The following is a 25,915-nucleotide window of genomic DNA, read 5'->3' as shown; positions in this document are numbered from 1 at the left end:
GTTTTTTACACTGTTAAAGAGTTGGATTCCCATGCTAAACATGGACAAAAGTTTCAAAAATTAAGTTGTACGGTTTGCCACAAGTTTCGGAAAGTTTTTTTCGAGTATGGCTCTGTGTGACGTTAGATGGAGCGAAATTTCCTCATATGGGTCCTGAGGGCACGTCTGCCGGAAGAGCGCGCGCTCCTGTATAGCAGAGCACTGAGAGCACAACAGACTTCACTGATCAGAGCGAGAGCGTCGCGAAATGTCACAAAAGAAGTGTGTTTTTGGTTGCCAGGGCAAGACAACCCTGCACAGAACCCTACCAAAAGAGAAACAGCATTAAGGGACCAGTGGATGGAGTTTATTTTTACAGAGCATCAACGGAGGTGTGCAAGTGTTTTTGTTTTTTTCCCTGCATTTTGAAGATGCTTGTTTTACAAACAAGGCCCAGTTTGACGACGGATTTGCACATCGTTTATTTCTTAAGGATGATGCAATCCCAACGAAAAAGGGTCACGATCGTGTGTTGGAACCGCAGGCGGTGAGTAAAACTGCTTCAAATATCTCTGTGTTGTTAACTTAGCTATCGGCACGTAAGCACATCAAGTAAACAACATGCGATGTTGTCATCAAACTGCACTTTCCACATGTCCAGTTAAAAAAAAAAAAAAAAGACGACATAAAGTGGAACTTAGTCATTTTCCAAAACCGCTAAGCAAATATATACAGTTTAAGTACATACCACATAGAGACGTCGTTGCTGCTGCTGCTCTTGTTAAATTTCAGCCTCTGGATCTGATTCTGGATCATAAATAAACAGCTGAATCTGACTGTTAGCCATGGTTTGTTTTGGATGATCATTTTTTTCCTCAAGGTAATGTCACAGCTTCCAAACGCTCTCAACTCAAAAGCCTACTCACGCTTGTGATTCTTTAGCTCCGCCCACACATCACGCCTCCAGCCGGTCGTGTTTTTCCGGGAAAAATCGGTACAGACTATCTTTCTCTTATAAATATAATAAAACTAAAGACTTTTTGGAGTTATGAAGGATGCAGTACTATAGGTACTGAAAACGAGCATTTCAACCTCCCTTTAACTTTTATTTTCTGTATTACATCAACTTTTTCACTGGCTTTCACTGACACCTAGTGGTGTGGATGTAGTATGTTGTGTCTGTGCTAGTATATATATTGTGGTTTTTGTGATGATTTGAGTTTGTGTTGTCGCTTTATTTTTGCTTACCGTATTTTCCGGACTATAAGTCGCACTTTTTTTTTTCATAGTTTGGCTTGTCCTGCGACTTATAGTCAGGTGCAATTATTTATCAAAATTAACTTGACATGAACCAAGAGAAAACATTACCGTCTACATCCGCCAGAGGGTGCTCTATACAGTGCTCCTGTAGTCTACACTGTAGACGGTAATGTTTTCTCTTGGTTCTAAATAAATGCGACTTATAGTCCAGTGCGACTTATATATGTTTTTTTCCTCCTCATGACATATTTTTGGACTGATGTGACTTATACTCAGGTGCGACTTATAGTCTGAAAAATACGGTATGTTTAAAATGCACCTTAAAGGGATAGTCCACCTAAAACTGAGAATGCTGTCATCTTTTACTTCCACTCATGTGGTTTCAAACTTGTATGCATTTATTTCTTCTGCGCAACATGAAAGAAGACATTTAGAAGATCATTTGGAGCCAAAATAACATTGGACCTCATTCACTTCCAATGTATGGACCAAAAAAAAAAAGTTATTGTTAGTAGTATAGGTAGGATTGGTCATGAAATCTCAACATGGCAACACATCTTTTTCTTTAAGACTTTTTTGATTAAACATTTTAATAATACTTATTTGAGTATAACTTTGTTTAATTTGTATATAAAGAGTGTATCTTCTGACACAATACAGTTTATTAAAAATGTTCATTTATCAGTGTGCTTCCACACTATCCAAAAACAAAAACAAGCTATGAGTATTTATATGCACTCGTATGATTATAATATAGTGACCCAAATATCGAGATAATATTGTATCACGGGGTCTTCACCCCTACTTAACACTGTCAAATTATGCTTGCCAGTCATTTCTCATTTTCCATCTTACACATGCACACACATTATGAGGGTGCAGGAAGTGTGTGGGGGGAGGTTGGAGGAGGGTCAGATCAATAGTGTTCCTGCTTTAATTAACACTCCTCCATTCAGGACACACACCAAACCAGCAGCAGTCTGCCAGCTCTATCATGAAGCTGTGTCTGCATGTGGTGGGGGAGGATGTCTGGCATCAGTACCTCACTTATCAGTTCATAAAATGTCAGTGTGTGTCTGTCTGGTTAATCTTTCTTCTTCATAGTTGCATAAATTGTGAAACTCATTCACATTAAAAGGGAAATTGTTCATTCACCCAAAAAAAATGTACATTCTCTCATGTTTTTCCCATTTAAAAAAAAAAATGTATTGATCAAAAACTAAAATCTGTATGAGGAGCTACTCCACAGTCCACATCTATGAGAGTTCACTTTCATGATAACTTCAGTGTTTCGTTTGAGAAAAGCAAGCTTTTGTCCAATACACACTGAAACTCCGGTCTTCATGAAAAAACATAAAACATGTAAATGAATTATGTTTTCATGTGATTACATCTTTGTGTTGCTTTAGGCAAGACGCTACAAGCAAAACAATTGCTTTTTCATGCATTAGTCAATTTCTTATTTAATTTATATTTACATAATGTGTTCTTTCAATTATTGGAAAGAAAAGATCTAAAGTACACATTTAAGTGTTTATTTTACATTTAAATATATGTTTCTTGCAGTATATATTAAGCTTCATTATCTGTCTGTAGGTTTAATTACAAATACCTTTACATTTAGTCATTTAGCAGATGCTTTTATCCAAAGTGACTTACAAATGAGGAATCCATATTATAAATAATACATTGTATAGCCATTTTTTTTTTTCAAAATATACAGTATATGTTTATTTTTTATATCTCCACTTCATGCACACATACATAAAAAAAGCTTTATTGCAGCTTTATTCCTATTTATATTCTAAAGATTTTTTTAAATAGGTGCTTTATTAGGCTGATTTATTATTTCCTTAATATTAATCCACCCCCCCCCCCGCCCATATTTATAGGCCGATTAAAACAGATATCCAAAATTCCCTCTGCAAAAACCTTAAAATCTTATTTGTAAACAAAATATTTAGATTTCTGTTTCAGAAAGGTTAGTCTATATGCAATTTTATTTAATTAGATAATGTCTTTGCATTTCAGCATCGCATTTTAGAAAAGTTGCAATATAAAAAAAAATCTTTATTATAATATAAATATAATATAAATATTCATACCAGATTATATGGTAAAAAAAAAAAAAAAATACTGTGATAGTACTTTTGACCGTATCGCCCAACCCTACTCTCTCATTTGTATTCATTCATGTTCTTTTATGCTTCATGTACAGAGAAAAAAAAAACATGGGTTTGGAACAACATACGGATGAATAAATAATAGTATTTTCAATTTGGGGTGAATTTTCTTTACTAAAAAGCACTCACTATCATTAACATGTAAAGAGCATGATAACAATCATATCTAGACCATATAGACGGGTGTATGTTTGTGTGTGCACTGGTGTATGTGTCTGTCTGCCGCTTCTATCTCACCATATGCTCTGAGGGCTGCCGCTGACACTATTGAGCTGACCTCTCTAGCACCCATTACCAGAACACCAGTGATATCCGCTGGGATTGAGCTCGGTTGTCAAAACCCAGCAGCCTCTCAGCTGCCAGACAGGTGCACAAACTCACAAAAACAATATTCATTCAGTTTTACCAGAATACACCCAGGTGCATTCATCAAACAGTAGGTTTATGGATTGCATAATGCATGTTGATAAAATAACCTGTTGTTGCCCCTTAAAGTCTGATATCATAATCCAATTTTTAGTCTGTTTAAACTCTGTAATTTTTTTTACAATACACTACAATCTCACATTCAGATCGTCCTCCTTTCAGTCCAACACATTCTCAATCCCAACACGTCACAATGACGCTTGGTCAGGACTCTTTGGAATCAAAAGTTACCCCTTAAAAGCTGATTTATACTTCTGCGTCAGACATATGCTGTAGCCTCTGTGCTGTAGGATGTGCGTCGGTTTTCATTTATACTTCTGCGTCGTTGTCTGCATCAACATGCAGTACACATGCAAACCACTAGTGTCCACAGGCATGTTGCTTCAAAAGCTGAACAAGAAGCAGCTTGTCGGAGAAGCTTCAGCCTTAACGGTGGCAAAATAAATATCAAAGAAAAGATAATATATTTAAATCTAGAAAAAAGAAACCCAACAGAACAGCAGAAGATGGCATTCTTTCAACCTCCACAAGGACTTGTACCATGGCAGAACAACTGTTTGTCGCTGACAACAAAGTGATGTAATGCTACAATTTATAATAAATGATAAGACACTTGTTCTTTGCTTTTTTTGTTTTGGAACATTAAAATATATTAAAGTGCAAAACATATACACAACTCAAATACATAAGGAGGGAGGGGTACTAGCAGACCAATCACAGCGCTTGCAGTCCGTATAGATTTGACATGCTGTTACTTTTTTGGAGAGGTGCACGTTAGGCTACGCCGCAGCCTGCACGTACTACACACAACCTATGCATAGCTACGGCGCAGTTTTGATGCAGAAGTATAAATCAGCGTTAAGTGTCATTTTTAGATCTGCAAGGTCCTTCATTGCTATAAATAAGAAACCCTTGACTAATTTATTGTAATGATTATATATTGGGTAATAATATTGCCATTATTGCATATATGTTGGGCCGTGATTTTTCAGTGTAAACAGTCACAACAGTTTTATTTACATTACACTATTTATACATTTATTAGCACATAACCCAGCCCCTGCCTCTAAACCTACCAATTGTCAATAAAACAACATATAAAATGCTGATACAACCACAGTTATAATTTATTCCAAAAGTATTAATATTCTAAGTCTTCTGAGGCTAAACGATTGTTTTGTGAGAGGAATAGATGCGATCACCATCTCCATCCACCCTGAAGCTCAGATACTGTGTGAAGTCTGTGCGCAAATTCACCCGTTACATGTGTTATATTGTTCAGAAGTGAGTAAGTTTAGTGTAGAGGTAGGGTTAGGTGCTCCAATGAAGGTATACATTTCTATAAAATTATTTATAATTTTTATAATTTTTTTTTAACAATGCATGTAAACCATTACATTAAGACAAACAACTAAAAACAATGGAGGACCCTGCACGTCGAGAAGTGATGCAAAAAGGTTACACTGTGTGTCAAAAATTTTCGCCAAGTGTTCCTGACCGAGTGTCAATATGTGATGAGCTGGGTGTGAGAACATATTGTCCAATCAACAACAGAAGGGTAGAACCAATCCATGACCGCCCTACATATTTTCTCTTACGAAAATAATGAACGATGAACAATGAACATGCTTTTAGTCTGTATTTATTTAAAATGATTTTATATTACCATAGTACTCACTTTTAAAAATTTTCTGCATTGGATTTTGCTCGTGTTGAGTTTGAATTTTTGTTCTCTTGCCTCTTCTCCTTTTCCTAAAAAATATTAATTAAAAAAATGATTGCTGTAAATATCAGCACAGTATTTTCAGGTAAAATATTAAAGCACTTTGAAATATAAAAAAAATTCAGAACTGTTGTAATCAACAACAGAAGTCGTAATTAGAGTCTTAAATTCCATTTAACCTGAAACATTCCTTAAAAAACATTTCTTATTGTCATCTTTCTATGCTAAGAATATGACTGAGACTGAGTTTTAAAATCTATTGGCTGAGCAGAAATAATCTTCTGTAATTCCACCAGAACTAGTATCAAGATTACTCCAGGGGTTTGCCGTTCCCTGTTATCTTCTAATTAAAGGGATTTGAGGAAGAGAGGATTTAATTCACCACATAGTGACACACAATAGGATTGGGATATGAGGATATAAAGTGGTTACCAGTAAGAGAAGATCTGAGGTGTATGCTTCACTGCTCTGTTTTAGAGAGGAATAGAGATAATGCTTTTGACTCATTTTGTGTGCCGTTTAAGGGCAGTGATTTATCATATAACCTGTGCAGGCTGTAAATGTTTTAGCACCGTCAAAAATGCAATACAAATAAATCACAGGCTGTTTTTAGAGGTGCATTGGGAGGAAAATTGCATACACACCAAAATGGACACATTCATGTTGAAATATAGGAATGCTACTCGCCTGTCTTTGAATGATATAACAATAATAAAATAATTAACCTTTGTCAGCATTGGCTGCATGCAAAGATGATAAAAGTCAGGATCTAAGTGCAGCAAATCTTTTAATAAAAAAACATTAACAAGATACTCCATAAATGGATAGACAAAACTTTATCGAAGACAGTGATATAACATTTATAATAAATAAAAAATAGGATCACACCTGAGTCCTCTGTGCCCACATTTGTCCACAATTACAGGATTAAGGGCTATAAAGTGAATACGGTTTAAAGGAACACTCCACCGTTTTTTGAAATAGGGCTTATTCACATTATTTCCTACATTTAGATAGGTGGGCAAATGCATTTTTGTGTCAGTGCATGCATTGTTTTAGTTTGACTGGGTCGGCGTTAGCTTAGCTTAGCACAATGAATGGAATCCTTTGTTGCCAGCTAGCATGGCCGGAGTAAAAGTGATCAAAAAAAAAAAAAAACACCTAATTACTTCTTGTGGCCTGCGTATTCACAACGAGTACAAATAGCGATCCAGATTAACACTAGGCGATTTCCTAGGCAGATATTGACTTGGGACTATATTATGGGGAAGCACAGGCGAAGCACTGCTACTTCGGCGCAGAGAATCACGCAACACATGAAAACATCAACTCTATGTGAATACAGGTATAATATGGGTCGATCTATACATGCGTCATGATTAAAATAATCACTTACTCTGTGGACAGCTGTCCATTTGGTCCATTCGGCGTGGGGCGTTTTTTCCAGTTCACTTTGTCACACCGGAAAAAAAAATCGAGTACTGCAGAATGGATCAGCACCGTGAAATCCTCTGTAGATGTGACACACACAACTTCGGGCACGCTCATCTTGATCTGACGTGTTGAGCCTAGTCATCAATGGCAAAAACATGTCCCACTCTCTACAGCACAGACACTCTATTTCCGTCGGTTATAGATTGGCATATTCCCCCACATTCACACCACCAGTTCATGTTGGCTCTCATCCTCACGTCCTCAGGCTGTTGAGCGAACGCAACCTCCTCCTCCTGTCGTTCTATTTCCAAAGCACGCAGCTCGGCTTCTGTAAACTCTGGTTCAAATAGGTATGGTTCTGGTTCTTGACTGTCTGAGAAGTCACCCTCTTCGTCTCTCTCAAAATCAGCCATGTTCATCGCCATTCGTGTACTGTAAGGAAAACAGCCAGGCAGCTACCATTCACGCCTGTGTGTTGACGGAAGTCGTGGGATTTCATGTGTTGCGTGATTCTCTGCGCCGAAGTAGCAGTGCTTCGCTTGTGCTTCCCCATAATATAGTCCCAAGTCAATATCTGCCTAGGAAATCGCCTAGTGTTAATCTGGATCGCTATTTGCACTCATTGTGAATACGCAGGCCACAAGAAGTAATTAGGTGGGTTTCTTTTATTTTTTTGATCACTTTTACTCAGGCCATGCTAGCTGGCAACAAAGGATTCCATTCATTGTGCTAAGCTAAGCTAACGCCGACCCAGTCAAACTAAAACAATGCATGCACTGACACAAAAATGCATTTGCCCACCTATCTAAATGTAGGAAATAATGTGAATAAGCCCTATTTCAAAAAACGGTGGAGTGTTCCTTTAAGGGTTAAGGACCGACAACCTTGAACTAAACAGACCGTGTTTATAAACACAAAGGAAGTAATCAGAAGAACAGAAACAGGTTGGGAGTAATCTATAGAAGAAAAGGAACATGAAAAAATAAGGAAAACTCAAAAGGAAACAGGAGAATAGAAGTCCATGACTGTGACACATGTAATACCAAAGTTTTTATTTTTATTTTATTTTTAATATATAAAACATTAAAAATACAGTGCAGGCAACTTAATAGCAAATCTCACCTGTGTGATCATTAATAGCGTAGTAAAATATAAAATAAAAAAGTAAACTAAATTAATACATAATACAGTAAGTATAAGTACCATCTTTGAGTATTTTGAAAAGTGCTATACAAATCCTGACTACTAGCTCTGACTTAACATTTAAAGGGATAGTAACCCCAACAATGAAAACTCATGTCTTCCCAAGCCCGTAAGACCTTCATTCATCTTCACAACACAAATTAAGATATTTTTATTGAACTCCACATGCTTTGATGCATCGTTATACTCTCCAAAATGGAGGAGTTTAATTGTTGAATAAAGTAGTTTTTGTTTTCTTTTTTAAGTATTCTCATAGCTTAAAAAAAAATCAGTTGAACCACTGATGTCACATTGATTGCATGATTTAACAAAGTCCATGCTACGTTTCTGGACCTTGATCATGGTGATAACCTTGCTGTCTATGGGAGAGTCAGAGAGCTCTCGGAATTCATCAAAAATATCTTACGAAGGTCTTACGGGTTTGGAAGACAAGAGGTTGAGTAATTTACATTTTTGGGTGAACTATCTCTTTAAAATATCGAGATGCTCTTTAATATAATCTCACAATTCACAATATCTGAATATGTATAAAAAAGGGGGGTTTGAAAAATGACCACATCTTCTGTCAGCTACCCAAGTACCATTTTTGGCTAATCGCTGTACCACCACAATGCTTTGGAACAGAAGTTTCATAATCATAATTAAAATGATTATACAAGTGATGTAGATGGACATAATTCAACAAGTGCTGAAACACAATCACACATAACATCATCTCTCGTCTGCGCACAGGCTGAGTGATGCTGACGCAGGTGCACAAATGGGAGGAGTCTCTGTTGCAGCGCGCCGGTCTCGCACTTCAACCGATTCGCTGCGTCCACGGCAGCCTCGCGTCAGCACTTCAACAACAGAAAACTTGTCAGACATTGCATGACAGGCGATTTCAAAGCATGCAATCGGACGCGGATTGTTGTCATTTTGGATGAAATCACGGTCTGCTGAAGATAACCCCGCCTTGTGACACCTTGCGAACCGACACCGGCTTTCTCTCTCATCGCACTGTTGTTCGTTCATTGACGGATTTCAGGGCTACTGCTGTGTAATATGATGGTGCGTCCGTGTCTTGCGCGCCGGGCTCTGGGCTGAACGCGTGCACGAGCGCGGAACATGGGTAGATAGCGCGTTTCTCTTTCTGCGTTTCTCAGTGCAATCAGCGTCTTTCTAAATGGATGAGGAAATAGACACCCGCAAGATCAACAACAGCTTCCTTCGGGACCACAACTATGCAACTGAAGGTATATATTATCACATGATCGCCTTCTCTCAGGTGCACATAGAGTCAGACATCCTAAAGGAATTATTTGGAAACAGTTCTAAAGGTTCCCGGTTTGGTTTTAATAAGTCAATCGTGTATGCATCCTTTAGGACTGATAAAAAATATGTGAAAAAGTTCTATTAGAATATTTATTATAATGTGGAACCAATTCTAATTTATTTTTTTTTATTTTTTTTCTGATTCCAATATATATTCGAAATCTTCTAGAACACATTGGGCTCTAAGGATCAAAAATACATTATAAAATCCTTTAGGAGTTACAGTTTATGGAGTAGGATTTTATTTGATCCCATTAGGAGCGGTGCCAAATTATGATGGAAATCCCTTTAGCAATCATGTGCAAGTGCAAATGCTTATTTCTCATAAGTGTGTCAGTCATGCTGGCATCTTCCATGTGTAACACAAATATAGCAATGGAAAAATACTGACTGTGGTGTTTTATTTGAGCTAAAAATAGATGAGCAGTCAGACTAACACTTTAAGAAGATTTTCTGCTGGTGTTTTAGTCCTCCAAGCTCCATCAGTATAAGAGCTGACAGTTTAGATTTGAATGTGGTTGTCTAATATAACGTAGTAGGATACATTAAGATGTATTTTTAACAAAACAAGGTGAAAATCAACTAAGCTATCATAACTTGGAACCAATCTTAATTGGAACTTTATTTTAATATTATGTAAATGTTTTAGAATGCACACTTAATGAGTTGCAGTTCATACAGTATCCCTTTAGGATGAGTTCCAATCTTAAAGGATCCTGTCCACATTTCATTTGGAGAACTATACATTAACAAATAATTTGTTATTTCTCTAGAATCACCACGACTGAAATGATTCCAATGGAAACCTACTGTCTAAACTAAGCTTTTGCACAGTTACAAATGTTTTCCATTGTGAACTGTTACAGTTCTTTCAATTGTCTTCCAAGGCAATTCAGCCTGTGCAAACTCTAGATATATTGAGAGTATAAAGGCATTCTTCTTCTCTGACAATAGACAGCTGAGGAGTTTCACTGAGCCAGACCCTCCTCTCATGCACAGACAAGAACCCTTCACTGGTGTGATGCATCAGTGAATGGGGGGTTGGTTGGAGACAGAGGTGGAGAGAAACAGGGAGGGAGGGATAGCGAGAGAAGGGAATAAATCAGAGATTAAAGTCAGAGAACACACAGACAGATGTGATTTCATTCCAGCTGTGAAAATCCACTTTTCAGGCCTCTTCCCGTCTCTAGGCTATGCTCAAATCCAGTCTTTAAGAGTATTTATTCTTTAAAGCCAACATGGAATCAAAATGGACTCTGTTTGCTTTCTTAATTCACATTTCTGGTCTTACTGTGTGTAATTCAGTAATAACCTTTTATTTAGTTTATGGCTGAGAGTAGCATGTTGAGGAAGATTAAGTTAGATCTATTTTGTGTTTTGGGGAAATGGGAGTAATGCTTGCACAAGCTTGTTTTAAGACTTTTGTTTAATATCCTGACTGCTGTCACAGAATAGGTAACCAAAATAATTTTTTTTTTTTTTTGTGCACAAACTTTTGGGGTTTTGTGCTACATGCATTGACATCATGCAGCATTGCTTGCATCTGTGTGAACTTCACCCACTGACCTGAGATTAGCTCCTGTTGTCTGCACAACAGAATCTACTACATGCCACTTCCATTCTTCCCTTGTTAATTCTCTGTGAATTATGCAAGCGCTCCCCTCTCATCCATCACTTACGGCTCCTGCAGAATATGCTGTCAGTGTCTGATGGCCAAACTTACCCTTACATTAAAAGAGAGAGACATTTTTAAATCATCAACTATTTATAGCATTGTGTCCACAAATAAATAGATTATCAGTACAAACTTCTAAAAGCATTAAGAACCTGTAACCACATGTTTAAAACTTCAGCATACTGAAGAATACTGTATTCTTAAAAGAATACTGTAGTCTGCCGAGAAATGAAAATTCTGGATTCTCTATTTTTATTCCAAACCCAATATTCGTCTCCGTTTCCATTCATTTTCCATTTTAATTACTAAAAATATAAACAAAAGCATCATAATAATATCAAGTAATATTAAAATATTTATAATTCATACAACCTATGCACTATATTCCAATACTTTTGATGCCATGCAATTGTTTTGTGTGAGTTACAGAATTAAATATATGTCTATCTTCCGATAACCTTTCCCTGGAGGGTGCTGTTATCCACTGTTACTAAATCATTGAGTCAAGTGAGTTGAAGTGAACGGACTTCAATTTGTGAACCAATCATTCAGACTTTTAGATCAACCGATTCATTGAAGTGATGTGATTAATTTACAAATTGGACATTTCTACTTTCATCATAAATTCTTGAAAATGCATCAAGGAAAGCTAGGATGGATGATTAGGGCTGCACAGTTAATCGAAATAGAGATGATTAACGAAAGTGAAAGGTGTGGGTAACAGAATTACAGAATTCCATTAGATTTTATGTTATCTCAAATAATGTATTAATTATAATTAATAATTATATGGGGCCCTATCATACACCAGGCACAATGCAACACAATGCGCAGCGCAAGTGTGTTTGCTAGTTTCAGTCACTTGCCGTTTGCATTTTCCCATCCAGCGCCACGTCGTTTAATTAACAAATGCATTTGCATTCATTTCAGCAGCACACAAACATGCCAAATATAAAAAATTAAAGGATTGAAATGCATAAGTATTTTTTGTAGGCTAATTAAATATATATATGCTCATTAAGAGAATAGGGACAACCCGTTTAGACCTTGCACCCTGGGCGTGCCAACCATTTTTCTGTCGTTAAAATAGCAAAAGTGGATTTGGACACGCCCTGAATGCACCTGCACCGTGCGCTTTACACTTTGCATTTAGATCGTTAAAATAGGGCCCATGGATTTAGAAGACTGGATTTTTGATAACTTAATGGTACTTTTAAATAATTTTTTGAAGCTTTAACATGCCAGTCTACATGCATTGCATGAAAAAGGCATCTATTGAAGTATTTTAAAATTTCTCCTTTTGTGTTTAATGGAAAGAAGGACAAGTTTATACAGCATTTAAAGATGATGCGATTTCAAGTTTTCTTTTCTCCGTGGAGTGTTACAAGCTCTTTGAAGAAGATCTGTAAAGTTGCAAAGACTAATGTCTCAAATTCAAAGGTACTGTATATTCTTTATAAAAGTTAAAACTTGTCCACGTCCCCCTTAAATGCCTCTTTTAAATACGCCCCCACATTTCTACATCATGATGTAGGAAGATTTGCACAACGCCGACCAAATGTTCACATAAAGAAAAAAAGTGTAACCTTTGATTCTCACTGTTGCTGTCATCACCATGTTGTGGAGATGCTGTTTCGTAAGCGGAAATACTTAGTTTGATCTTCCAAAAGAGGACACAACTAGAAATTAGTGGTTAAGTTGTATTTACAACACTGTTCCAGAACCGTTCAACCAAAATATTCAGATGTGTGCAACACATTTTATGGAGGACTGTTTCCTGATCCTGGGAGAGAAGACTACAATGCCGGCTGTTCTGACTCACAGTCTACAAGTACGTTTACATAATTTAAGGATTTGCCACTGATGATTCGAACTTGAGTTTTGAGCAATGTAGAGTAGCGCTTGTTGTTTGTGGTTCCTCCAATCAAAATGCAACACGTAAAAAGACAGTACAAGTCAGTGGTTCTCAAAATATTCAAAATGTTTGCAAATAATAACCACTCTCCTACACGGTTTCTTTATTTGTTTTTAACAGCAGAATGAATATTTACCTGTTTATGGATAAATATACATATAAACCGCTGTGCTGCTCATTTTTACCATGCAAAAAAAAGCCCCTCCCTGCAACCAAAACGGGTTGCCTATGGATATGTATCCAAAACAAGGTTGTCCTGCTCCACTTCACAGTTGCGGAGAGAAATGAGAGTTTTATAATGACAGGACACGCATTTATACAACTCTTTATTCAAAAGGAAGAGCCTCTCGTTCCATGAGTCATACTTCATTACACTATTTCTGCTTCATTGCACATGCGCAGTCCTTTCAGTTTCATGGTTCAATCTGATTGAGTGTTTACATGCACGCTCAATCGTATTGGAAGAGGAATAAACCACCCCCTTCAGTTCAATTGAAATTTCATTCGAATCGAGCTCAATCGGATCGATTAAGGTGTTTATATAAAGTTTTTCAATCTGATTGAGCCGTCAATTCAGTTACAAATGGATTATTTAGTTGCATGTACACGTAGCAACTGTGTAGAGACCATGTCAATGGGAACACAGTTAACGAACAGAGCTCACTTCTAACTAGCTGATTATCTGAATTAGGTGTGTTAACAAAGAGAGACATGCAAAATATGCAGCGCTGGGTGGCATGAGGACTGGAATTGAGAACCGCTGGTGTAGAGTGGCACTTGTTGTTTGTTGTTTCTCTGATCACAAATGAAGACATTTTATGTTTTGTGTTTACATGGCGCAATGCAACGCAACATGTAAAAATACAGTATAAGTCATTATAATCCATAATTATGTCCACACTAGATGTAACAAATGGCTTGTTTGTAATGTATTTTATTGGTTTTGTCTTGTCGCACCGGTGTTCTGACCAGGACACACATCACAGTATAGTAAGGGGCCTAACATTTACCTTACACGCTTGAGGCATTTGGCCAATAACAACACACTGGATAGCTGGCCATTCAGAGCACACCTCGCTTTTCAAAATGATGAGCTTTGTAAAAATTGACGTGTTTCAGAAAAGTGGGGCATAGAGGAGAAACAATAATGTACAGTATGTTGAAAATTATGTTTTTTGAACCTTAAACCACATAAACACATTTAATTACACCAAATATAGAAAATAATCAATTATATAATGCAAACAAACAAAATAAACAATAAAAAAGGTTAATTCTTAGCAACGTCATATGGCCCCTTTAAATTACATTGCGTTATTAAATAATTAAATAAATGATTACAGAATTTTAATTTTTGAGTGAAATTGTCTGCTCCTCCCTTTATAGAAACTCAAAAAAAAAAAAAAAACCTCATAAACATTTAGAGTTGGCTTTTGATTTGGTTCTCTAAGTCAAATCTTGCTAATTCTGTACATATAAGCACCCTAGAAATTTAGCAACAGTATAACACTTTCAAAAGCTAGCACCACTCACATTTTCTTCAGGTTATATAAAAAGCTAGTTGTTTATTGCCTGAGCAATGTTAGAGCTTCAGCAAGTTGAGATTTTGAATCACTCTTACCTAGAAGTATAATAGCATTTAAAACTGACATGGGATGTTATGGAAGACTACCAGAAGCCTCTGAATGTTTTCTCTTTTGAGAATAGAGCAAGATCATCTGCAGTAAACTGATGAACAGTCATTACCAGACACAACTGTGCTTAGAGCTTGAGAAGTTAACCACCATCATACTGATGCCTCTGGTTTTGACAATCAAATAAATAAATGATGACCTATGCATTTTTAAAGCAGCTATTATGCACCCATGTTTATCCCTGCTATGCTCTGCTCCACAAGGTTCTGTCAGCGTCTTTGTGCAGGCTAGACAACAACAGAGCAAATACACACCACAGAATGAAAGCCTTGACAATAAAAGCAAAGGTGAAACTTATACATAAGGTTGACAAACATGTGCCATTCAATACCTTTTGACCTCAGTCGCATAGAGAGATGTAAGGTAATGTTATCTAAATCATAGCTGTGCAGACAAAACAACCTTGTGAGTGTTTAATCTGCAGTAAAATACTTCTGAACCCATTAAAGACATTGCCTTAGGTAAGACATTTTGTTAAAACAGTAAATACTAAAGTTTAAGGAAGTGAAATATCATAAGGTGATCAGCAGTGAATTAAGGTCTAAGTGAAACTCGAGGAAGATCAGTGGCGATCTGCAGATTTAGGCCTGGACTGGTACACTGAAGGGTTAATTTGGAAGGTAGGGTCACTTGCTGAGTGATCCTTCTCTAATCTGATCTCAGAGTCTTATCTGGCTCATCTCTTTTACCCTCAGAGGCTTTCTGTAAATTTTCTGTAAAGCAGGGAAGATTTTGTCTAGAACAGTATATTTAGAAAGACTGAGAAAATCATGGTGTTTATCGCCAAACTTATAAAACATACAGTCATACAGTTATTCTAAAGTTGAAATGTGTTAAATGTGCTTTTTCTTTGTTTTTGCTCCGTTATATTATATATATATATATATATATATATATATATATATATATATATATATATATATATATATATATATATATATATATATATATATATATATTTTTTTTTTTTTTGTTTGTTTTAGATATAATTTATGATATATAGCTAATTTAGATATAATTATGCTTGCAGAGGAGGGATGGAGGGATAAAGAAAATTCCTTGACTTTACTGACAGCTGTTTGGTGCAGTCAAAGAATTTCCTTTAAGCCTCCCTCCACCCCAGCACCACCTGTCTATAATTGTCTATAATCACCTGTATAATAATTATTTTTCTTTCGACTAAAAGACATTACAGGGCACAGTACTTGTTGTATGCAGCTGTAGAGAGCGAAACAGACAATCAAACATTAAATCAAGACTCCAGCATCCCCCCTACCCTCCACTCCTGCTTTAGCAGAGGCCTAAAATAAGGCTGCTTCCTCTGGGATAGCTTGTGAGTTCAAAAGGAAAAGAGAGATACTGAAAAACAGAGGCGGTGATTCCTACAGAGAATAAATAAAGTAGACTGAGATGTGTTATTAACACATGGCTCGCACAGGAACCATGCTTTGCACTAGCCTGTCTCATGAAGGAATAACTGTAAACTAGAGCAATTTTAGTTACCAACATGGTTGCCAGAATGGTGCACATGTGGTTGCAGAGGTATTATGAGTGGCTTTTAGCATGTTGCTGTGTGGCTGCTAGGGTGCTCTGTGTAGTTGGTAGGTGTTTGCTTAGTGCAAAAATTAAAAAGAGCCTACCCGGAAGTTTCTGTGATATTCTGGTATTCTCTAGGTATGTCTCAGGTTTCTCCTTCAAATGAGTAAGTTTCCACGCAAATGTTCTCTTTCTCTGTGTATTTGCCAACAATCTAAGTCTCTTTGTACAAGAAGCGATAGGCATGTATGTACATATGAGTGGCAGTATTGCGACTGTGTGTATAAAGGTGTGTGTACTCCTCTCACAAGTAACAGTTGATTTGCAAGTTCCATCTGTTTATCAAGTGGTCCACTGACTTAAGATCTACTTTCCAGCTGAGTTCATCCCATAATCCCATTGGCTCGTACATCTGTTCATTCTGGCATCTTTGTAAGGTTCTTGCCATTAGTCTGAGGGCCTTAAGCACCCCAGGAAATCACTTAATTCCTCAGACGAAGCTTCATTCTGACTCAAATGCAGCTGTTGGCATTTCAGTTCTTTGATGTATTAAAATATTACTTCATATTCTTTATAAAAAGACAAACATCTGTTTCTGCTGTTAATTGCACTTGGAAACTAATTTGCAGAATGGATCTTAAAAAAAAAAAAAACACTGCAAAGTGTATACAATACCATTCAAAAATGTGGGGTCAGTCATTTTTTATTTTTTTTAAAGAAATAAATTATTACTTTTTATTTATCAAGGACACACTTAATTGATCAAAACTGACAATTAAAAAATGTTACAAAGATTTAGATTTTAACTAAATGATGTTCTTTTGACATTTCTATTTATCTAAGAATCCTGGCGGGGGGGGGGGGGCACTTATAATAAGAAATGTTTCTTCGACAGGAAATCTGAATATTAGAATGATTTCTGAAGGATCACTTGAAACTGACTGGAGTAATGATGCTAAAATCTAGCTTTGCATCACTAGAATAAATTACATTTTAAAACGAAATATGAAACAGTTATTTTTAATTTGAAATTACTTCAAAATTACTGTTTTTAAACAAATGCAACCTTGGTAAGCATAAGAGACTTATTTAAAAAAAATGCTAAAACAAATCTTATCAACTTTTGATTGGCTGTTTACACTTGCTGAAATGTCTTCTCAAGTCTCTCAAACCTTTAGAAATGCATTTTCAATGAATATTAATAGTTTTAAAGTTAATACGTTTGTTGTTCGAGCCTGAAATCTGATTGTCTGAAATATTTTTTCTATAAGAATATATTACTGTTTTACTAATGATAAGAACATTAATACAGGAACACATCCTACCAAAATCATGGGTGCATATAAGACCTTAAGACATTGTTGTGTATGTTGCTTGCACAATCATTTGTTCATACAGGAATGATACAGTAGTCCATTAAATGGTAGTTTTAACCAAGTCCCTCTTCTGCTCCCAGCAGTCCCTCTTGTTATTACACCGTTGTTTGATGGAGTGGACCAGGAACACATTAACAGTTTTTTGGGTGTAGTTTCTCTGGACATTAATTTACAGGCACAGAGTAGCGGCGTGCCCTTCGAACCTCCTGACCCTGCGTTAGTGTAATGGCGGTGTTGCTCTGCCAGCGAGTGCAGGAAGGGGGATGGGGTCTAGTCAGGGATCTTTTTGGCTCCATTGTGACCCTCTTGTGTTGGCTCATTAAAATCAGTTTGCTGATGCTTCCCGTTTTGGTGCTTCTCTCTCGCTCTTTATCAAACGCCCTGCGGCATTGTAGCACAAGCCAAATTTTTTGACGTTGTTTGCACCTCAGTTGCCTCACTCTGTCACCTCCTGAGTCTTCTCATTATGTTTACCCGATTTGTACAACAAAACCCTGTACCTCCTTTTCCTCTCCTCATTACTGCACCATCAGCATCATGCTTCTCTCCTTTCACGCTGAGTGACGGACAAATAGAGGTGGCCCAGTGCATATTGACAACCATTTAACAGAAACAGTCAGATAAACGATTTTTCCAGAGCCGAAGTAGATTGGTAGTCATCTGTGTGGAACAGCCACCCTATTACCGATCACAGCATTCTCAAAGAAAATAGCTTGGAAACCCGTATGAAAACATGTCAGATTACTACAGCTGCTTTTTCATTTAATGTCCACAGCAATCTTTTCTAGAAAGGTGATGTGATGGTAATGGCTATTAGAGGTCAATAAGATTGAGTCTCGCCTTCTCTGGATTCAATTTACAGTTGTTCGTTCACTTGCCAGAGAAGATGGAAAATGAAAATACCCACGAGTTGTCAAAGGATTGTCTTCATTAGAACATGCATATGCAGTTGTCTTTATATTTTAAGAGCATTTGCATTTACTGTCAAATGTCCAAATTCTTTTCATTCTGAAGATTTATGGTGATTAAAAAAAAAACAAAAAAAAAACATTTCAGATACTCTCAAACCTCCTACACAGTGTGGACCAGTCTGGAAGTACCTTAATTGTCACCAGTCCAATAAAATAACAGGTCAAGAAAGATAAAGTAAAGGTAAAAAGTAATGGCTGTATGTGACCTCTGAATTGTCCTTGTTGTGTATTGTGCATTTTTAGCAATTGTAGTACTATATACTGCAGAAATAATGCTATTTAACTGTTGCTAATATGGCAGCTTCTCTAATTTAAAAAACATTATAAATGTGCTGAAGTCTTGGTAATTCCATGATGACTCGGCTCTTCTGCTCTGTCAGTGGAGTGAAGCCATCATCTGCTCAACCAGGAGGGTTGATTATTCAGCTTCACATGCTAATGTTCCCAGTCAAGGATAGCACATTAGCATGTGTGGTCACAGTAAAGACTCTAGAGACCATTAAATGAAAACCGAGAGAAGCCTGAACAGAATATACTTCATTTTAATTTCACATGAAATTCACAAAGCAAAACGTCAGTTTCCCATTTCACCCGAAAATGAAAATTCTGTCATTTACACGCTCTAATGTTAAAGACCCCCTGTTTTTAATGTTGTTTATATTTCTATCTTGCATTTTTTATATGCAAACCATTAATGCAAAATCATCAGTCATCACCATTGCTAAGCATTTTTTCCCTTAAAACTGCATTGTACCGAAGACGGTTTGAAACAGTCCGCCAAACATGCAACCAATTCCTGGGTGGGTGGAGCTTTGCATATCATTAGTGTTGAGTTGTCCGAGTTGGCAAATGAGGGTTGTGTAACATCAGCAACACATTATTAACTGTATTATTAGGTAAGAGATTATTATATTCAAATATAGAACTACCACATTTTGGAATAAGTTTGATTGCATTATATAAAAATGGCTGTTAATAATGTTTATTGTCTGTTTGATTACGGCTTTAATTGTTTTTCTGTATATTTCTGCCATATGTACATTAACTGACAGTCACCACTGATAAGCTACAACTAAATATAATGTAGAAACGTAATTTTCTGAAAAGTTGCTTTGCAACCATTTGTATCATGAAAAGAGCTATACAAATAAATTGAATTTAGTTTTTAAGGGATACAATTTGTGATTGAAGGTTACTTTAATACTACTTATAATATTGTAAAAAATCTGGTTACCACCCATCATAAAATGGAAGAATGAAAGAAAAATATGCAGGTTGTAGCAAAAAATACACTAAATAATGTTGTTAAAGTTTTGGCCATGATTATTATGTAGTGAAAATCTGATAATGTGACAACCATAGTTTGTGATAATCTTTTATTGTATAAAAATGTCAAGTGGCACACATTTGGCAATATAAATAGAGTAAAAATATGTCACACTGATGTATGTGAGAGACTTGTGGTACTCCCAATACAAAATTGGTCAATTTAGCCTCCTACTACAGCGTATGGGCACAATAAACCTGTATTAGAGATGCAGATGGTCGCAGATGTTGCCAGTAATAGAGACAAATATTGCCAGTGTGCAGGGTGCCACTGAATGCTGACGTTGAGGCGTTCATAAGCTACTGCATGAGCGATAACAACCAGACCCATTAATGTGGACCAGATGTCACATTCACAGACACGCTTTCCCTCTCCCTCGCAGCTGCTTAGACACACTTAGAACCGCAGATATTTACAACTGACATGAATCAGTCATTGTAAATCTGAGCCCCAGTCTGGTACAATGCTGTTTAGCAGGTGTCAGGGAAACTGCTTTGAACCTGTAGCTTGCCAAGCTGCAGTCTACTTATAAATTCAATTGTTACACTACAGTCAAGCTGCTTTTTTGGGGGGTAAGAAGTTTGGCTCAAGAAAAAAGAGTCGCTGTTGCACAGAATCCATGTCAGAGGGCAATATGTTTTGTTCTTAAATATTTAACATTATTTCAATATTAAATCAGTTTAAATGATATTGTCCCATGCTATGGAGGAGACATGAAAGTTACAAATTACAATATGCACATGCGTTTATTAAAACAACAGTAGCTTGTTCCTCACAATCAGCTGTAAAGCTATCTGAAAAACACACATACTTCTGTAAATGTAAAACGTTGCATGTTAATGAATAACTATTTTGAACTAGACATGAACTGTCGCACTACTGAAAAATGTAGTGAAGTTAGCACCGCTTCTTTCAGTTAGCTATTCCTCAACACTACCTTTCACCTATAAGGTCCTGTGCTTGGCTCTTTGCATTTGTGTCTTTGTTTACTGCTGCTGCATGGCCATAAATCAAGAGCGTTGATTCCGGTGTGGTAATTTATGTATCCATATGGAATAGGCCTCTCTCCGCCACTGCAGTGGAAGAGTAGTGCCGCTTCAGTACCTGAACTCAGCAAAACGCCTCTTTATATTTACTGCAATCCCCCCCAGTCAGCATCGAGCCACCCAATACCCGCCAGACAAAAGACTTCTGGCCCCTAACAGCTAACAATGGAGGGCAAACACAGCAGGGAATTACAGTGCATGAGTAACAGCCTGTATTGAGTTGTAGGGAGACAAGGATGCAGTTTATCTGTGTATGTCTTCAGAGAAATAGTTCAGCCAAAATGTCAGTAGAGTCATTCTCTGCTTTATGTGGAAAACTCTAACACACACACAGACACACACACACACACACACACACACACACACACACAAACACACACACGCACACACACACACACACACAAACAAATACATTCAGGTAGGGTGTAAAAAAGTGCATACTCCAAATCATTTGTCTTTGTAAAATTGGCAACAAATCCAGTTACTGGTTTGATGACACCTGTTATCAAAGCAAATATTTACAATATAATTTAGAAATCAGTTTAATTATAAAATATAGAAATTATGACGATGAAACCAACTACAACAACACATAAAAACAATTAACGAAAATCAAAATTATGGCAAAAAGCCAAAGTTATGGCACAGAAAGTGAAAATTATGACAGAAAGTTGACATTATGAAATATTAAGTCATAGTCACACTTTATTTTAAGGTCCAATTCTCACTATCAACTAATAAACTTACTGTTAACTACAAATTTTGCCTCAATTAACTCCTAATTTGTTGCTTATTAATGTCAGAAATTAGTTAAAATAAACAGCCAATATGCTAGTATTATGCATGCTAGTTAATAGAGAGAATTGGACCTTAAAATAAAGTGTTACCAAAGTCATAATTATGACAAAAAAAAAATAAAAATCATAAATGTGATTTATCTCATACCTTTATCTCATGCTTTTTTCTTATATCTCATGAAACGAGCTTCCATGTTATTGCATTGCCATCATAAAGCATTATCATTATTTGTGACTGATGATGTGAGGAATGCGTCAATTTCACAAAGCAATGTCAATATATTTGTTCTCTTTTATTCCTCTCTTGAAAGCTACTCCCCACATCTTGGATTTCTCTATTTAGCTCCTCTGTTTCTTTGACCTGATTGCTAAATGATTGTTCTTCTAGCTCTTTGACTTCTCTTTGGGTAAAGAGAAAGCAAACTCCAGCAGTCTGTTGCTGTTCACAGTTCTCATGTTATCTCTGTGGATCATTAGATGCAGAGCGGCTCCCGTTTGTTATTGACTGGTTCCCGGTAAGCGATGCTGCCAAGCCAAACACCCCCTGGCTACCCCATTCAATTTATTCATGAAACGAAATATTTTAGCTTCAGCCCCTGGAGGCATATTCATTATTCCCAGAGTAAATCTGCTCCCAGTACAGTATTGGAAAGAGAGTGGAAAGGCAGGAGGTAGATTGTAGGAAGACAGGAGACAGTTCGGTTGATTTAGAGATTTACTTTTTATCCACCTACTTTAGCATTTTACTCCATTATATTAATAGCAAAAAGTGTTTAAGGTTTTGAAAATTTCAACGTATTAAAGCATACTGTAGTTACTACAACTCCTATTCCTATTTTTTGAGTGTGAGGTTTTATTTGAATTAAAATGGTCACACTTTAGTTTAGGGACCAATTATGTGCTATATAAATACTAGTATGCTAATAATATGCATGTTTATAAGAAGCTAGTTAATTGTAAGAAATACTAAGATTAGATTTTGCTGTAAATTCCACACATGCGTCATTTAGTTTCTACTATGTCATGTCTGTAAACACAGAAGAAGGTTCAGCTACAGCATATCACTGTCGGGTGCATCATGTGGCTACAATAAATAGTGTTGTTTAAACTAGTCAGCAAGCTAGCATTTAACATGCTAACAGCCCTCATTGACCTCTTGGTGAATCAGCTTTTAAACCTTTAAAAAAAGGCAGCAGCTATTTGCACTTTAGTGTAAATTGTGATAGAGGCTATTTACACTAAATGCAAATAGCAAAAGATGCTATTTACACTAGGTGTAAATAACAATTAGATGCTATTTACAGTGCAAATAGCATATTTTCTCAGCGATAGATGCTATTAACACTAAGTGCAAATAGCAGCATTTCTTTGTGATATGCTATTTACACTAAGTGCAAATAGCTATAGATTCTATTTATACTATGTAAAAATAGCAGGGTTTTCTGCTAATTATACAACTTATTGCAAATAGTGTCAATTATCTGCACCTCAGTATTGTTACGTTATAAAACAGTATTTAATAATAACTTATTGAGTGTAAATTTGTGTGTAATTTTAATTTAAATTATTAATTGGATGCCACCTTATTGGGACAATAAAGCCCTTCCTACACCTACCCTTACCCTTTTCTGAAAATGCTTTAAATGCTTTTCTGATGTTATTTTAAATTTGAAAAGGGAAAAAAAAGTATGCCAAAAGTTGGATTTGAACCCTGGTCGATCACATCAAAATAAGTATGACACACGTCTTACCAACTGTGCCACGTTTAGTGTAAATAGGTTCTGCCAACAAGGCGGGCTATTTGCACTTAATGTAAATAGACACTCCGTTTTAAAAAGCCTTGAATTGGCACCCTTGGTTAATATGAGCAAAGGTGGCAATGAAAAAAAATCATACAATTCTAAGCTATCATTGAAGAAAAACAATTGAAAGTGGGGGGAAATCTCACTGTGAAATAAAAGGTTTCTCTAATTCATGTTGGCCATAATTTTTAGCACCCAATTATTGCAACATCCTTTTCTGAGTTCTGAGTTTTCTCCTTTATAGGCATGGGCCAGTATGAGATTTTGACGGTATGATATAGGGCTGTGTATCACCAGCAAAGTCACGATATGATACGTAACACGATACAGAGGCCACGATACGATATGTATTATGATACTGGACTGCACTGAACCTCAGTAGAATTTAGTAAAACAGCTGTTTCGGAAACACTGCATATTTTAGGAACAGTGCTAACTATAAGCTGTTGACTTCTGCAATATCAAGGCCCTCCATAACTGTAACACAGTACAATATAGGTAATGGCATATGTTTAGATTTTTAATCTGTTGGTATTTGAAAGAATCCATGATGCCATGCATCTGAGCAAGATGTCCAGGACCTCCGGCAGAAAAACAGGCCTTTTGACTCCAAGACTCAACTAATCTCTGCAATTCTCCAGCTGTGAGCCTCGGAGAGTCTTTGGCCTCTCCTCCTCACCATGCATTAGGATGAATTTCAGGCAGATTTGTAACATCTTTAGTTGATTAGAACATCTTAATTATTGCCCTGATGGTTGAAATTGGGATTTTTAATACTTTAGCTCTTTTCTTACAGCCACTTTCTATTTTGTGAAGCTCATAGAGTTGGGTCCGAGTCCACCTTTGTCGAGTACGAGTCAAGACCAAGTCCACAAACATCGAGTCCAAGTCTGAGTCCGAGTCCAAAAGGGGCCGAGTTGGACTCAAGTCCGAGTTCTTAAAGGCCGAGTCCGAGTCGAGTCCGCCCGAGTCCAGAAAGTAATTAAATTAAAAAAGATTATAAATTGGTATTGTACATTTTTACATTCTATTAATATTTTAACCTTTCAACCCATTAAACCAATGGCAATATAAAAATGTAAAATACCACTGTTACATCTAGTCATTGCCATTGAACATTTTTATTTTATGTCAACAGAACTAGTTTCCTATCAAAAAAGGTTTCAAAGGTTTTATTGTATTACAAGTGCATGAAAATACAAATTAACCTATTTTATTATTGTATCACACTATATTGTCCTCCAGTTAAAGATGACATTTCAGTTATTTAATGCCTCTCCCCCACATTTGACAGAGGTAAAGTGCAGCCAATGAGGAGATCCTTAATGATGGCATTATGAATTTCTTGTTGTCTTGGAGAACTTGTATCATAAAGTTGCACTGCTTGTTTGGTCAGTTCTGGTCTTGCAAATCCTGCAATGCTGAGCTGTGCAGCATCTGTTGGTTGCTGCTGCTGTCTTTGGTACTCGGTTGCATCGGTTTTCGGATCACCAGTACACTGAACCGAAAACCGTTTCTTTCGGAGGCGTCCGATTTGAGAACCGATGAACTGATGATACTGCGCATGCGTGTAATTTTTCAAGTATTTTGTTAAACATCGGAAAGTGTGATATATATATATATTAGGGGTGTAACGATACGCGTATTCGTATTGAACCGTTCGGTACGACGCTTTCGGTTCGGTACGCGGTACGCATTACGTATACCGAACGGTTCGTTGGAGTAATTAATTATATTTGAAAAAAAAAAAAAAAAAGAGAGAGAGAGAGAGAGAAATATAATGATATGCGTTCAACAAGGTAGCCCAATAACCCAAACAACGTAACAGGCAACGCCCCTGACACTCCCGAAGAAGAAAAAAACACCATCTTATATGTTTATGTTAGGCTACTCAGCAGGCGCTCGCTCACTCAGTACGCGCTGCAGGCTCGTTGCAAAATAGCCAATGCGTTGAACAGACTAGAAATGAGAAGATCCTCCAATAACCAACAGGTCTGGTTCACATATCGTGCCTAAAAACGCATGGAAAACGCTAAGCACGTCTTTCTCCTTCTTTCCAAAGCGCTCGGGCAGAAGCGCTCATGAGGCGTCTGTCTTTGCTAAGCAACAATGACGTGCTCTCTCCATGAGACACGGAAATTTCAGCGAAGGATAAATGGATTTGCAGCTCTAAAAATCGCTTGCAGTAGCTCTGCTACTAAATTTATTTCAAAATTGCAATCCATATACAACTATGATCAGCTGTTCCTTCATC

General features: G+C 36.8%; 1 protein-coding gene across 2 annotated transcripts in view; it reads left to right on the top strand.

Moving 5' to 3' along the window:
* Positions 1–25,915, top strand: part of LOC113038183 (serine/threonine-protein phosphatase 2A 55 kDa regulatory subunit B beta isoform-like) — a gene marked incomplete in the record, with an annotated part of 66,463 nt that overhangs the window by 16,492 nt on the left and 24,056 nt on the right. The window contains 1 exon segment of one of the 2 annotated variants that reach the window (XM_026195432.1): positions 8,985–9,443. Within the exon segment in view, the coding sequence (XP_026051217.1) occupies positions 9,374–9,443 (70 nt within the window). 2 annotated transcript variants of the gene reach the window in all.

The sequence above is a fragment of the Carassius auratus genome, chromosome 21 (assembly GCF_003368295.1).
Source record: "Carassius auratus strain Wakin chromosome 21, ASM336829v1, whole genome shotgun sequence".
Taxonomy (NCBI): Eukaryota; Metazoa; Chordata; class Actinopteri; order Cypriniformes; family Cyprinidae; genus Carassius; species Carassius auratus.
This window is presented reverse-complemented; position numbering and strand designations above follow the sequence as displayed.